The sequence below is a fragment of the Styela clava genome, chromosome 2, assembly GCF_964204865.1.
Source record: "Styela clava chromosome 2, kaStyClav1.hap1.2, whole genome shotgun sequence".
Classification (NCBI taxonomy): Eukaryota; Metazoa; Chordata; class Ascidiacea; order Stolidobranchia; family Styelidae; genus Styela; species Styela clava.
Window position 1 is genome coordinate 7,567,801 of NC_135251.1, and position 13,627 is coordinate 7,581,427.

General features: G+C 37.0%; 1 protein-coding gene across 3 annotated transcripts in view; it reads right to left on the minus strand.

The window, feature by feature from the left end:
• The window catches only part of LOC120335511 (cGMP-dependent 3',5'-cyclic phosphodiesterase-like), a 67,439-nt gene extending 57,772 nt beyond the window's left edge, over positions 1 to 9,667 (minus strand). For all 3 annotated transcript variants that reach the window (XM_078119344.1, XM_078119342.1, XM_078119338.1), the window contains exons 1-6: positions 9,523 to 9,667; positions 8,971 to 9,045; positions 8,366 to 8,454; positions 7,007 to 7,095; positions 6,052 to 6,107; positions 4,766 to 4,822 (exon numbers count right to left, since the gene is read on the minus strand). In XM_078119344.1, the coding sequence (XP_077975470.1) occupies positions 4,766 to 4,822; positions 6,052 to 6,107; positions 7,007 to 7,095; positions 8,366 to 8,454; positions 8,971 to 9,045; positions 9,523 to 9,633 (477 nt within the window). In that variant the 5' untranslated portion in view covers positions 9,634 to 9,667. The remainder of the gene's footprint in view (positions 1 to 4,765; positions 4,823 to 6,051; positions 6,108 to 7,006; positions 7,096 to 8,365; positions 8,455 to 8,970; positions 9,046 to 9,522) is intronic.
• Between the last annotated feature and the right edge of the window lie 3,960 nt (positions 9,668 to 13,627).

The window sequence follows — 13,627 nt, forward strand, 5'->3', positions numbered from 1 at the left end:
AATAACTAAACGCACTCACTTTTAGAAAACCTTCCCGCAAAGCGTTTATTCTTGCCAATCCCACGAGCGAATGGAAGTGAAATCAAAATTTGAATATTATTATGTTCACACGTCTCGCTTAGATCCAACCAAGGTCATATATTAAATAAGTTGTTTTCATACGTTCTGTTACGATACCCCAATAAACTTTCGCAAGTCGGAAAAATAAGTTGCTTTATTGGGAAGATTAAGAAAATATAATTTATACTTTTTCCTGCGCTTTGGCGAATAATTTTGTTTATAATATTTAAAAAAAAAACGACTTGTCAGAAAATAATTTTCTATTGTGCTAAAAATGTAACCCATTACCGATACCAGCACTTGCCTAATTGTTTTTATTCTGTTCAAAGTAACTCAATGTTGCGTCGACTTACGAAATAATAAAAGCATCTCTGACATAAATGACAAGCTACGGACGTAAAATGTGTGGAAAACTGCCCGATTATAATTAATTTTGATTCATATTTTTGCGATCTTGCCAAATCGTTATCGCCCTTTAAAAATACCAAGATCCGTGATATAATCCAACACTATTTACTTTAGAACAATAGTAATTTGATTACCGGTAATTATACAACTATTTAGTTCTGTTAAGTGTTTGGAGACGCCAGAAATTATAGAATTAAAATCGGCGTAATTATTATTTCTCAACCCTAGAAATTATTAAAAAATCAGAAAAGTGAAAAAAAAAAAAATCTATTGTCAGGAGCTGGAGCCGCTGAAATTTCTGGCAGCTCCGGCTCTGGCTCCAGCTCCATCTATCATGACCAGCTCAGCTCCAACTCCGACTCCGGCTCCATCAAAATGTCACGGCTCCATGGCTCCAAGCTCCAGCTCCGACTCCCCAGCCCTGGATCTAACATGATGCTCCATAACCATCACTGATTTATCGCGTCACGCTTCACACTAAAATGCACTTTTTTGTCTTTTATTATGTTTGTACAACGTGTACTTTCGGCACGTGATAAAATAAACTACTGACACTTGAAATATAAATTTACCTATATTATTTAATTGAGATTAATGGATTGCTTTGACAGCAAAAAATGCTATTATATGACTAGTTGGCATGCTATCACGTCCTAAGCTAGGCGTCGGTAACCCTTTTCGCACTGCAAACTGGTTTAAAACTGAATTGAATAAACTTTTACTAAGGAGAAGTTCAGTAATTGGCGCTAAAAAATTATTCAAATAATTAAGATCCCTCTCATGGTTTTTATTATGATATTAAATCAGGGGTGTGTGACCTTTATTACAAGAGGGACAGATACGAATAACTGGGTGAAACCGCCGACCGTACCTTTATTAAAACAACATAGGCTTTCTAGTAGTTGGGGTAAGAAAATTTTGGTTATTATACATGCCACTGGAATGATAAATAGGGGGCCATGAGTGCTAAAAGGTTCCATAAGGGGGCCGCGAGCCATAAAAGGTTGGGAACTACTGCTTTATAATATCAACAGTTCTTGGAACTCTAGTAGTCGTTTGTAACTTCACTAAGAGAGTCCATTGTTCATAGTGAAAGAAGCGCCAAATGTAGTATACACAAAAAAAAATTAAAAACTCAAACCTCCGAAACAATTTTCTTTATTCCCAAATCCCGAGAGTACAAATGTCAACTGTTATTTTATAAATATTCTAATCATAGATAATTGCCTGGACTCTGATCCGAGATTATGAAAACATCCCTGGAGACATCACAAAGCTGTTTACAAATGCTTATTTCATAGCACAAATGCCCTTGGGTATTTGTTAAATATAATTGAAAATTTGAATATTTGAATGAAATGCATTGTTACTTATACACGAGAGATACCTTGTTTCTAGGGATGGGCAATATAGAATACCCAATCAGGAGGATTCGAATCCAACAAGGATCCGATAACAGGATTCGGTTTCCGCCTCTTCGGCGTCATGCGTCAATTTTGTATTTCCCATTTATAATTTAATAATCAAAGATGAGCATTTTCTCTTGCGTGGAAATCTCTCTCGTTTAATCATACTCGCGTTTTCTCGTAAAATACCCTCAAAATCGGTAAACATCAAACACGGTAATACCGCCCAGCATATTCAGAACAAGAAGACGACGAAGACGGCAATTTCAAGTACATAATAAAAACGCGGACCCATAGTTGATTTGGATTGATAGTGGTTAAATTTATTATTTCACACCACCCGCATAGGTTGCAGTGGTGACACGCTGGTCCTGCATCTAATTAATTTTCAGCGGATGAGTTTTAGTACTCTCGGCACTCTAACATTAATGATTTAATGCCGTTTAATATATATTTTTGTGTTCGACCGTTTACTATTAAAGTGTATAGAGAGAGTCTTTTTATAGCATATCAGCATTTAGGGATTACATACATTATGAACGATTCGAGGAAAAAAAAATTTTAATATTCTTAAATTTCATTATCCTGGGAAATGCCTGCATTCATAATTTAACATCTAAATCCAGCAATGTGGTCCCACTATTTAAAAAAGTATAAAAATAGAATAGGATTCTGTATTCTGGATTCGATTCAACTATTCTCGAATATTCTAGAATAGTAAATTACTCTATATTCCCCATCCCTACTTGTTTCCCCCAAAATAAGACCTAGACTTAATTTTAAAATAATTTTAATATAAGCCCTTCCGTTAAAATAATACCTTATTAATAGCATTTTCTTTTTTAAATAAAAACGTGTTAATTATAAGTAAATGGATATTGGTTGTTCCCAGGAAAAATTTTGTAAATATTGGAAGGAAAATACTGTTTTTCATTTGGCTAGTTTCCCTAATATTATTAGATATTTAGCAATACCTTATACATATTTGTGGGCACAATATAAACTATTTAAAACTGCACAAAATCTAGAGTGCGACCTCCGCATAACGCAAGATCCGTTAAAGCAGTGGTCCCAACAGGGGGGGCCCAAGAGGGCTGCAGAAAAGTTGGGGGCCCACAATGCTGTTGCAAAACTGATTTCACCCTTTCCTTTACAGGAAATTCCCCGTTTTCCCAGTTTCATTGCTTGACAAGGTTATTCCACAAGGTGTTTTCACTTTATTGAGCATGAATTGTTTGAACATAATGGGATTCAGAATCAACCAAAAAAAACGGGAATATCGGTCAGAGACCGAAGACTTATCGATCGAAAGTTAGAGGACTCCCCAAAACAGCGCTCTTACTCCATAGTGACACCTTGTGTTCCATCACTAATTAATTAATAACTCGCTAATTATACGACATAATTCGCCCAAAATCAATAGGCTTCTGGTCCGACATATGATGAACGCACATGAAAAATCTGGAGCAGATTCAATCTCGCTTTCGTGAGATATCACGTGCAGACAGAAATACAGACAAATACCTATCAACATACCTACCGATTAAAATCGATAAGTAATAACCCTATAAATACTACTGTAATGACAAACAGGGGGGCCATGAGTGCTCAAAGCCGCCAGAAGGAAGCCACGAGCCCTAAATGTTGGGAACCACTGCATTATTATTAGAGAATGAACATTGCATCGCAAGGAAGGAATAAATAGATCTAAAATATGCCGAGGAATTCATTGGAAAAGGTTGGGAACCACTGCTTTGATCATTAAAAAATATTTTGAACTAAATCCTTTAATATTATTAATTTACACGATTTACACGGTTGGGTTGCAATTGGCCGACTTATAAAACATTTATTATCTGTGCGGCTTCATTAATACATAATTATTCAGCCACCTATTTCCAATCAAGTAATATCCTCCTGGGAACAAAACCAGATAAAAAAAAAATAAAAAACATTTCACACTTCGCCGAGCTCGGGCTGTGATTGGTGCAGACCTATTAATTATTCTCCAATCACAGCTCATGCTTGATTTTAAATAATAACAATCCAATTTCAATGCTAAATGACCTATAAATTTTAAAGTACTTGTAATGGAAATCAATCAATATTGGACATCAGGGAAAGATTGAGGATTGATTTTAAAATGACAGATACATGATGGATCTTTAATTGCAGATGTTCTTAAACATTTCAATCTGTCTGTCCTGGAATGGCCAATTAATTTAGTTTCAAGTAAATTAACGCTGCTGAAGAATTGTTATAATTGAATATACTATTCTGAATGATTTAAGAAACCTAAACTAAGTTTTTAAGTATTGTTCATCTTTTTTACAAAAGATGATATTTCTGTCTGATATTTCTGAACTACCAAGCCTATGTAACACCAGTGGGTACTCCCGTAGTATGTGTACCAGGTTAGAGTTGGGCCATAATTTTATTCTTATTTTCCATTTTCAGTTCTATTACGAGTTCGGGACTGTCTGTGTTCGCCAAGTGCCTCCTGCCCATAGGTTTCAGTCCCTTTACACAACTTGATGTAAAACATGCTCAACAAAATTATTTACCTCCATATTGGTGCACACACTTCTGGAGCACTCACCAGTGTACTTCAAACTTTTTAATCACGACCCACGTGGCACAGCCCAATTTTTTTTACGTCCCTCAGATATTTTATTATTAAGACAGATGCAATGTATATTCTTGCACAAAAGATCGAATCTCTGATGGTGGGATAAGCGGTCGCAAGAGAAGAGTAACTATGTAAAGTGAGTAATTATGGCTAGTTCTGACAATAAAGGGTAACATAACCCCTATTGCGCCCTTTGGGGACCCACGAGGGGGTCGGGACCCCAGTTTGAAGAGCCCTGTGTTACATCACAACTAGCACTTACATGCTCAAATAGGACGTCAAGCAGCTCTACATGTTGGATGATTTCAATATGGCCGGCCTGTAAAAAATAAAAATTTATAAAAGTTTCAGAAACATATTGCATTCAATACCAATGAAATATCAATGGAAACATGTTAAACTAAAACGCTCCATACTTGACACAATTGAGACATGCATTACAAATGGGGGGCTATCAGGACAAGGGTAGAAGAAGTAGGAAAAGTATAAGACAAACAGGCCCAATGGGATGCAAGCAGAACCAGTGTGAAACAAGAAGATAAGCATAATACGAGCATGACATGTTTGAAATAATAAACGAGACAATTATATGACATGCAAAACAAGCGTGTAAAAGCGAAACAAGTGTGGGATAAACAGAGCAAGACAAGCTCAATACAATCAGGAAGTGTGTGAGATAAGCCGGAAACGAGTGAGGCATGCAAAACAGGTGGGAACAAGTGAAGCAAGTTTGGGAAAAACGGGACAAGAATGGACAAACAAGACCTGTGTGAACTTGACTTGAAGTTTATAATTTGTATGTAGAACTAGGGCATTAAACATTCTGGGCCAGTTCAGATTGGAAAATGCGTCAACTGTGCAACATTACACAACTGCTTTATGTTCGACTATAGCTGAAGAGTACATAATATCAGCTTTTTCATGATTATCATGGAAAAGGAAAATCAACAAGAAAATATTGTGAACCATGGCCTGTTACCGTTCCATGTTGAGTATGCGACTTGACAGTATGGCGCATCGAGCGGAGCGTTAGGAATATGCTCGCAATCGCAACTCTGCATGTGTTCGCAGTTTTGAATAATGTGGGAATAATTATGGTAAGAGGATTGCTGGACTCTTGTTGTAGGATGCTTCACATAATCGATGATCGATTACGGCTTCCTCCGCCATAAAATCCATGCTTTCGAAAACAAATAACTAACTAATCCCATACCATACCTAACATGAACTGGTAACCAAACTTTCTGCCATGGACCGCAATATGATTTAGCCGTTTTTTTGACTTCCCTCTTCCCTGGGAAAAACATGTAAACTCTATCCTATATGAATACAAATTAACTATTTTATCGTTCCAAATGCATGGACTCAGTGGTGGAGGAAGCCCTAACTGATCAGTGGCCATATCAAAGATTGTACAAACATGGAGATAAAAAAATTCTTCTTCACAAAAAAATTGAAAATTTAAATTCAATTTTCAAATTATTTCTAATAATTACAATTAAAAATTAAATATGCATTTTAAAATTCGAACCGAATATATAAACTTACCACAAATACTAGATCATACTTGATCCGTTTGTCTGAAAACACAGGTAGGAGTAATACTGTAAATAAAAAAATAAAAATTAGTCAAGCGCGATCAAGCAGGCAGATATCTGCCTAGGCGAGGCTTAGCCATTGTACATTGCCATTAGTGAAGAATGTGTCCGCGCAAACTACCCAAGCCCTCCCCCCCCAAAAAAAAAAAAAAAAGGTTAAAAAACAAAGTGTTGATCAAACCGAAATACACTGTTACAAATACCTTATGGATTAATAGTTCAAATGTTGAATTTATTCTTAATAACTGGACAGTGTTCGACAGAGTTCTTGTACAGAATTGTGAGTTTGTTGTGAAAAACGAGTTATTATATTACGATATATTCATCAGTGACGAGATGCTAATGATATTAAAGGAGTGGATCCACAACCTAAATTTTTCGGATTGAAAAGGGGGCATTGTGAAATACTAGAAATAGAACATTAAAAAATAAGTGAAACATCATAAATTTTGAGATTAGAACAGAATAAAAATGCTTTTATAGATATTGTAAATCGCAAAAGTAACTAACGGTACCAACTGAACCTATAGATTATAAATTTTTTCCTTATAGAAAAAATTGAATATCCAAACTTCCTCTTTCATTAGACTTGGTTGGTAAGATATAATAATAGGTAGTGTTTCCCCGAAAATATGACATGGTCTTATTCCGATTTTCTTCTCAAAAATACCACTGGGGCTCGATGTCTTTTAGTTTAATTTGTCAAAAACACAATTACAAAGCAAAAAATCATGAGATTTTCAAATATACAAAATAGGAAAACCAATATCCATTTACTTATAAATAACGTTTTTTTGCCTAGGTCTTATTTAAAGGGGAATTATATTAAAATCATTTTCCAATTTGAGGTCGCATTTTTGGGAAACCCAGTAGTTATCTCAAAAATTACCAAATAAAATTCTAACCTCTTTCTCCTGGTTGAAAATACCCAGAAGTTGTAAATTCTTCTTTTTCTTGAATAATAATCGATTCCCACCTTTTATCCGGCGTTGAACTGAAATATTAACAAAAATATGAGAACATCGCATAAACCAGAGTTCCCAAACTAGGGGTCGAATTTTAGGGGTCGCAAAGAGTACACCAAATTCACATAAAGTTCTATATCTAACAGTTGGGGTTACGTGAAACTAACTACCTTTTCTTGCTCTATGCCTTTGCGCAGGTAGATCCGTATGCGTATAACGCAAGAATGCTATAGCAAGAGTGAAAATAACCATTCTATTCAATTGAATAGAGAAGTTCTATATCTATTGTACTTTTTCAAACTTTTGCTTCGAAACGCAATGGACTTTTCCCCAACCTTTGACCCCCAGAAAATTCTTCCTATACTTTACCATTTTCCGGGGCAATTTTAAAAGTGCCTTTGCGAGTTGGCGCCTGCAAAATGGGGTATGTGTTTCAAAACATCATTAAGATTTATCGCATACAACAATCTGTTTTTTTAAAAGTTCCCGGGAAAAATTTTAGCCTAGTCTAACACATCTATTTCTACACTAATTTTTTATTACTGCAATTAAATTAAAACTCCTAGGAAGACAGAGTGATCATTTATTTATCTGATTTATATTTAAGTTTCCGAAACACAACTGAAAACTAACGAATAGAATCCAAAAACGCGAAAACGAGGTAATTTTTACGACCCCGCTCGAAAATCTGTCTGAGTGAGAAAAGTGTCTGAGTGAGAAAAGTGTCTGAGCGGATGCGAAAAGGGAGCATTGTTACGTCACTTTTTGCATCTTATTGATTGGCCAATGTCACGAAGTAAACAAAGAAGTCGATGCTCGGGGAAAGGTCCATTAGGTAATTAAACTAGCGCAAAACATAAATCTCACAATTTCGAGAGAACACATATGATCAGAGAAGCTGTACGCTTGCATATCAATGACGACTTTGATCGTAAGACTTGACAAGCGGCACTACTCGGAACAGGGGGTAGCAGAAAATTCTAATACAATGGAAAAGATCGCGAGCATGAAATTCGGGAAGCCCAGAGCTGACTTGAACAATACAATGGAGATACTGCAAAAAAGTGCCTTCTTTTACATAATGCTTATTCATGCATTTTGCTGTGAACAAGGCTCTATACAAGCAGTCACTGATATCTTACGATATGTTAAAGATATCATTATTCAGCGCAACCAGAACTTTCTGGTTTAGTCTTTCTGGTTTAGCCTCATACGAAAACATGGAAATACTTGCCTCACATGAAATGAAACATCTTTAGGGTCTATAAACATACACTGTTTATCTCTTATGATACTCACATTTTTATTAAATTTGAAGAATAAGTAATATTTGTTTTCACATCTTTATGATGATTGCTCTTGGTGCGACAGAACACAGTAATGGGTTTCTGAAAAGGGCAAAAAATAATTTCATATGGGCATATTTCATTGAAGGAGTCAAAACTGGATTGCGGTTAAATGAACCAATCTATGAATGCACAAACTAATCAAAACTTGTACACCACCATTTATGGCTTGTGAACCCCTTAGAACTTATGTTCACCATTCTTCTGTTTATCATTCCAATGGTATTTAGAGTGTTATTCTGATTGGTGGATTCTGATTCCCATTATGTTTATTGAACTATTCATGCTCAATTTCGGTGAAATTAACTCATCACGCAACAAAACCAGGAAGAACGAGATATTTTCTTGTGAGGGAAATGTAAAATGGCACCCTTAGGGGGCCACGGGCCCCGTTTGGAAACCACTGTTCTACACAATGTTTCCTCATAGATCAGGCAGCTCTTGGCACTGCACTTCAGTGGTCACCGATAACTTCACTAATAGCTCAAGCTGCTTCATTTGTGAGTGAGGTCGTATGACCTTGCGATGAGCAAATAATAAAAAGATAGAAATACTTACTGAAGGCGAAACGAGTTTCTTTATTAACGATGTTGTTATTTCGATAAATTCTTCAGTTGTGTCACAAGAGCAAAGCTGTAGAAACAAAAAAGATTTAGGAACTTAACTGGAAGCAATCATGTACGATTTGTAGCCTTTCATATAAGTTTGAATATTTCACAATAACAATTTTATTTGGAAGTATAGCAAATATCCTGAGGGTGAAGATAGGTAATGGGACAGCTTAATCATGTGACAACGTCCTCCCGTTCGGTTTAAATTTATGCTTGGTATGGAAATAGTTGTTTTAAATGCATGGACTTGATTGTTGAGGATCAGTGGTTATGGCGGTGAGGAGTCCAGCAATCCTCTTGCACAAACTTATTATTGACAGGATTCGAACCTGAGAACCCTACACGAGGTGATCAAAGGTGTAATGGCATGCGAGTTCGTATGCTTAACACCATGAGCAAGCCTCACAGCCTATCCTTCTATTCTACTCTCCATTTAGTTTTGTGCTAAGATGAGTAAAGCTAATAAAGATATAAAGTTGAGATGAGAATATGATAATACCTTTGCACAAGACTTGTAGAAATCTCCAGTTAATATATCCTCTCTCGCTGTATGTCCTTTGAGAATATGTCTGTTGAACGCTTCAACAAATACTTGGAAAAACAAAGCCATCTTCTTATAAAGTACGATCCAAAGTAAATCCCAGTGATTATATATGTTTTAAGTTAGATTTAATGCATGGAAAACAATATGAGTTTGACACTATTGCTCTAAAATAGGCTCAAAAAAATTGCTTCCTGAGACATTGGTTAGGCAAGACTGGAATCTTGACTTAATTTCAAAACTTTGGCCAGTAATCGCATATGCACGGACTGAAACATAATTTGAGATGTGAATGCAGCGAAGGGCATTATTCTGCATTGTAATTAGACTGCAGGACTCAGAGATTAGTAATCGGTTTTTTCAGTACTTGGAATTACTGTACCGGTAGACTACAGTTTACCAATTAAGCGTTCTATTTTGTACACCTTGTGAATTAGGCAGCTTGGAAGCTTTGTCCGCCCCAGGTTAAGGGACTTCTATCCTATAATCAGTAGGGCTGGGAATTTCACGGAAAACACTTTAACCATTAACGGGGCAAAAATAGCCGGTTGACCCCAGCGTGACGTTTGACGTAATATTAATAATTTTAGCTTATTACGTCACAATGGTTACAAAGCATTTTCGTGTGATCTTATCGCAACCAGAACTTTCTGGTTTGGCCTTTCTGGTTTAGCCTCGTACGAAAAACATGGAAATACTTGCCTCACATGAAATGAAACTATGCTTTTAGTTGCAAAAACATACACTATTTATTTCTTATGATACTCTCATTTTTATTAAATTTGAAGAAAAATTAATATTTGTTTTCACATTTTTATGATGATTGCTCTTGGTGCCACAGAACACAGTAATGCAACATATTTCCGAGTACCCTGTACATTGACAGATCGTTTTGTCATAAATCTAAAGTTACTGGTAGGATACACGGTCGTCCTTCACTCATCAACAGATCAATAGAGCTATACAATCACACTGTCATAGACTACCGTACCGGTACCGTAACAGTACTGCAGTAACTACAGTATGGTACCGTACTAAGGAGTCGAGAATGCCTTATTGCTGTATTGTAGGATAAGATAGGATTTACATATTTATCCCGGGGGAGAGGAAAACGGATAAGACAACTAAATAATATGGCGAACCACGGCCTCTAGTCCGGTTACCAATCCAGGTCCGGTATGGGATTAGATTAGTTAGCCAGTTATTAGTTTTCGGAAGCAAGGACTTGATGGTGGAGGAAGCCATAAGTTACGTGAACCACCCTACGGCGGCGAGGAGTCCAGCAATCCTCTCGCACATGATCATCCCCGCATGGGATTCATACCTGCGAACCCACGAAGGGTACGGTAATCAGAGATGCGGTGGCGAGCGTATTCCTAACGCTTAGCACGATGCGTCACACCGCCTAGCCCTAACTCAGTGGCTGATAATTTTGCAACCATCACAACATCATCAGATTACAGGATTATGCTGATTTAGTTATCAAACTACAAAACTAAGGCCAACTGCTTTCACACAAACAACTCAAAGTACGGTACAAAAGTAGGCCTACCTGCAGACCTGTGGCGGTACAGATATTCTGGTATTGCAGTACGGTATTGGTACCGGCATATAGACTAACTAACTGTTCAACAAATGAATCGGGAGTTTGAGACGCACAGCCACAAACAAACCAAATTAGGAAGCGTTTCTCATCTCACCACTTACGGTACCGGTACACACAAATAAAAAATAAACAGTACCGGTAGGGCACAACATTGAACAATTCCTAAATTCCAACACATAAGTAGGTGCAGTACTGAGGTACCGGGTCTGGTATAGTTTAGTACCACATGCACTTCTAGTTGACCTGGCTTAACAATTTTTGCATATGTCAATTCTAACCCCCACCTGACCTACGTCATTTCGACGTCACAGTGGCGTAATAAGGCTAGTTGTTTAAAACGCGCAGACTATCACCCGAAATCAAGCAAGCGATTTCTCTCGTTTTCTCGTCACAACGATCATAATAGGAGAGAGATCGCCGGCTTCAGCGAGTTATCGGCGGCGCAGATGCCACTTCGGACGATTGTAATTATAATTTGGCAAGCCCTATGACGTGTTGGTGACGTCGTAGTAACGTAATATTTGGATGGCGTAGTCAGGTGTGGATTAGGAATAACATAGGCAAAATTCGTTATGCCACGCCCACTGAAAGTATCTTGTGGTACACTTCGGATGATTTCACTATACTTTTCTCAATTACTCAGCCATTTAGTGTCCGACTCGCGTCAAACTTCCAATAAATTACAATTACATTGGTGTTATTCTCTGTACATGCATTTAATTTTCTCGTCGATCGAATCAATTTTTATGTCTTAATTGTTTCATTTTTCACTATGCCAGTAAATATCTAACTTCGGATGGGGAATCACCTCTCTGCGTCACCGCAACTCGAGCGAAAATTGTGTGCGTGAAAACAAACACGCTTTAAATGCCAGATGTTCAATCCACGTCGGGAGCGGCGGTGATAATGACGTCCGTAGGGTTTCCGGTGCGGCACTTTCAAGTTGTTTTAATCTAAAACGTCTCGTTTTATTTTTTATTATCGTAATTTTAGATCCGAATATTCACCGATCACAGCTGATTTTATTATAGCCGATAATGCTTAGGTACCGTTTGTCAAACTCCACGTCGTAAATGATAAATGTTATTGAGCATTCATATGACGGTTCCTTTATGAAATTGACCTATTTAGATGTTGGTCGCGCATAAATCACGACAAAACACCGATTTGGCAATAGGCAACTTTGATTTAAATTACTTTCGTCAAATTAATGAAAATGAACTCATTTGCGACAATTTATCGCTGGATTTATATTTTATAATTACGCAGTATTTCACGACTGCTCCCAATTTTTCTATTTCAAACCAGCTTCTGTTCCAAATGGAGGACTTTTAAATTGTCAAATCGAACGAAAATGCTTTTCGTTAATTGCCATTTTTCCTAAATTTAATTAAATTACATTTCCAACATTTGACGCCATGAATTCAAGATCCACAGAAAACTGTTGATGTATATGTTAGCCGATATTGATCCAATCAAACAAAATATCGTTGCTATTTTCAAGGGTACGCCAACTCGTCGGCGCCGGAATGTCTGGCTTCAAATCTGTAACGGCGACATAACATGACGTCGTCTTCGAAGTGAGCGACGTCAGTGTGGCGTCAAGTTCAACGTGTGCGTCAGATGCTATTATTTTAATAAAAAAGAATTATTTGAATTTTTAACTTTTTCTCGAGTCTCCTGCGACATCTCGCGGTCAGTCTAATTTTTATGTACATTGATAACGCCATCCATCGAATGACGGTATTTTGAGATAGTTAGCATCAGTAGAAGTCACGATTTGGGCCACTCGAAAACGAAATGTCAATTTTCACGTAAAACATAATTTTTCAATCAATAAATAAATTAAATTGCGCGATTGAATATGATAACAGATTTAAATATATAAGGACTCACTATAGAAACTGTCAGAAGCACAATATGACGTAATTTAGTCGAGATATAAACGATTGAAAATTTCATCCGAAGTTACAAAGTTGTGGGCAAAAAATACGGTAAGTTACGGTACCGTAACTAAAATTAAGCGAGTTTACAGACAGTTCCGCAGTTAATATAGTGTACCGTACCGGCATCGAACCTCTTTTGCCGAATTTAAATTCATTGCAATTCTACCGGTACCAACCTATGACTAAGTAATTATTGGAGCAACTCAACTTACAGACATAGATTCAGCTCTCCAAGCTAAAACTTCCAATAACATGTTCGATGCAGACTCTATCGCTATTGGGAATCACTGCGTAGTTGGAATAAAATCAGGGATTCCATCGATCTGGAACCCAAAATATAAACGACTGAAAAAATTTCCGCATTGTGAGCAGAAATAGCTGGCTTTTCTATGTGCTCCAGGTTAATGTCACAATTACAGACGTCACAAATCACAATGTGCGAAGCACTCACCCTTCAAGCTTCGTTTAACTTTGAATTCTTTCCCGTACTCACGAAAAACGTTCTTACGTT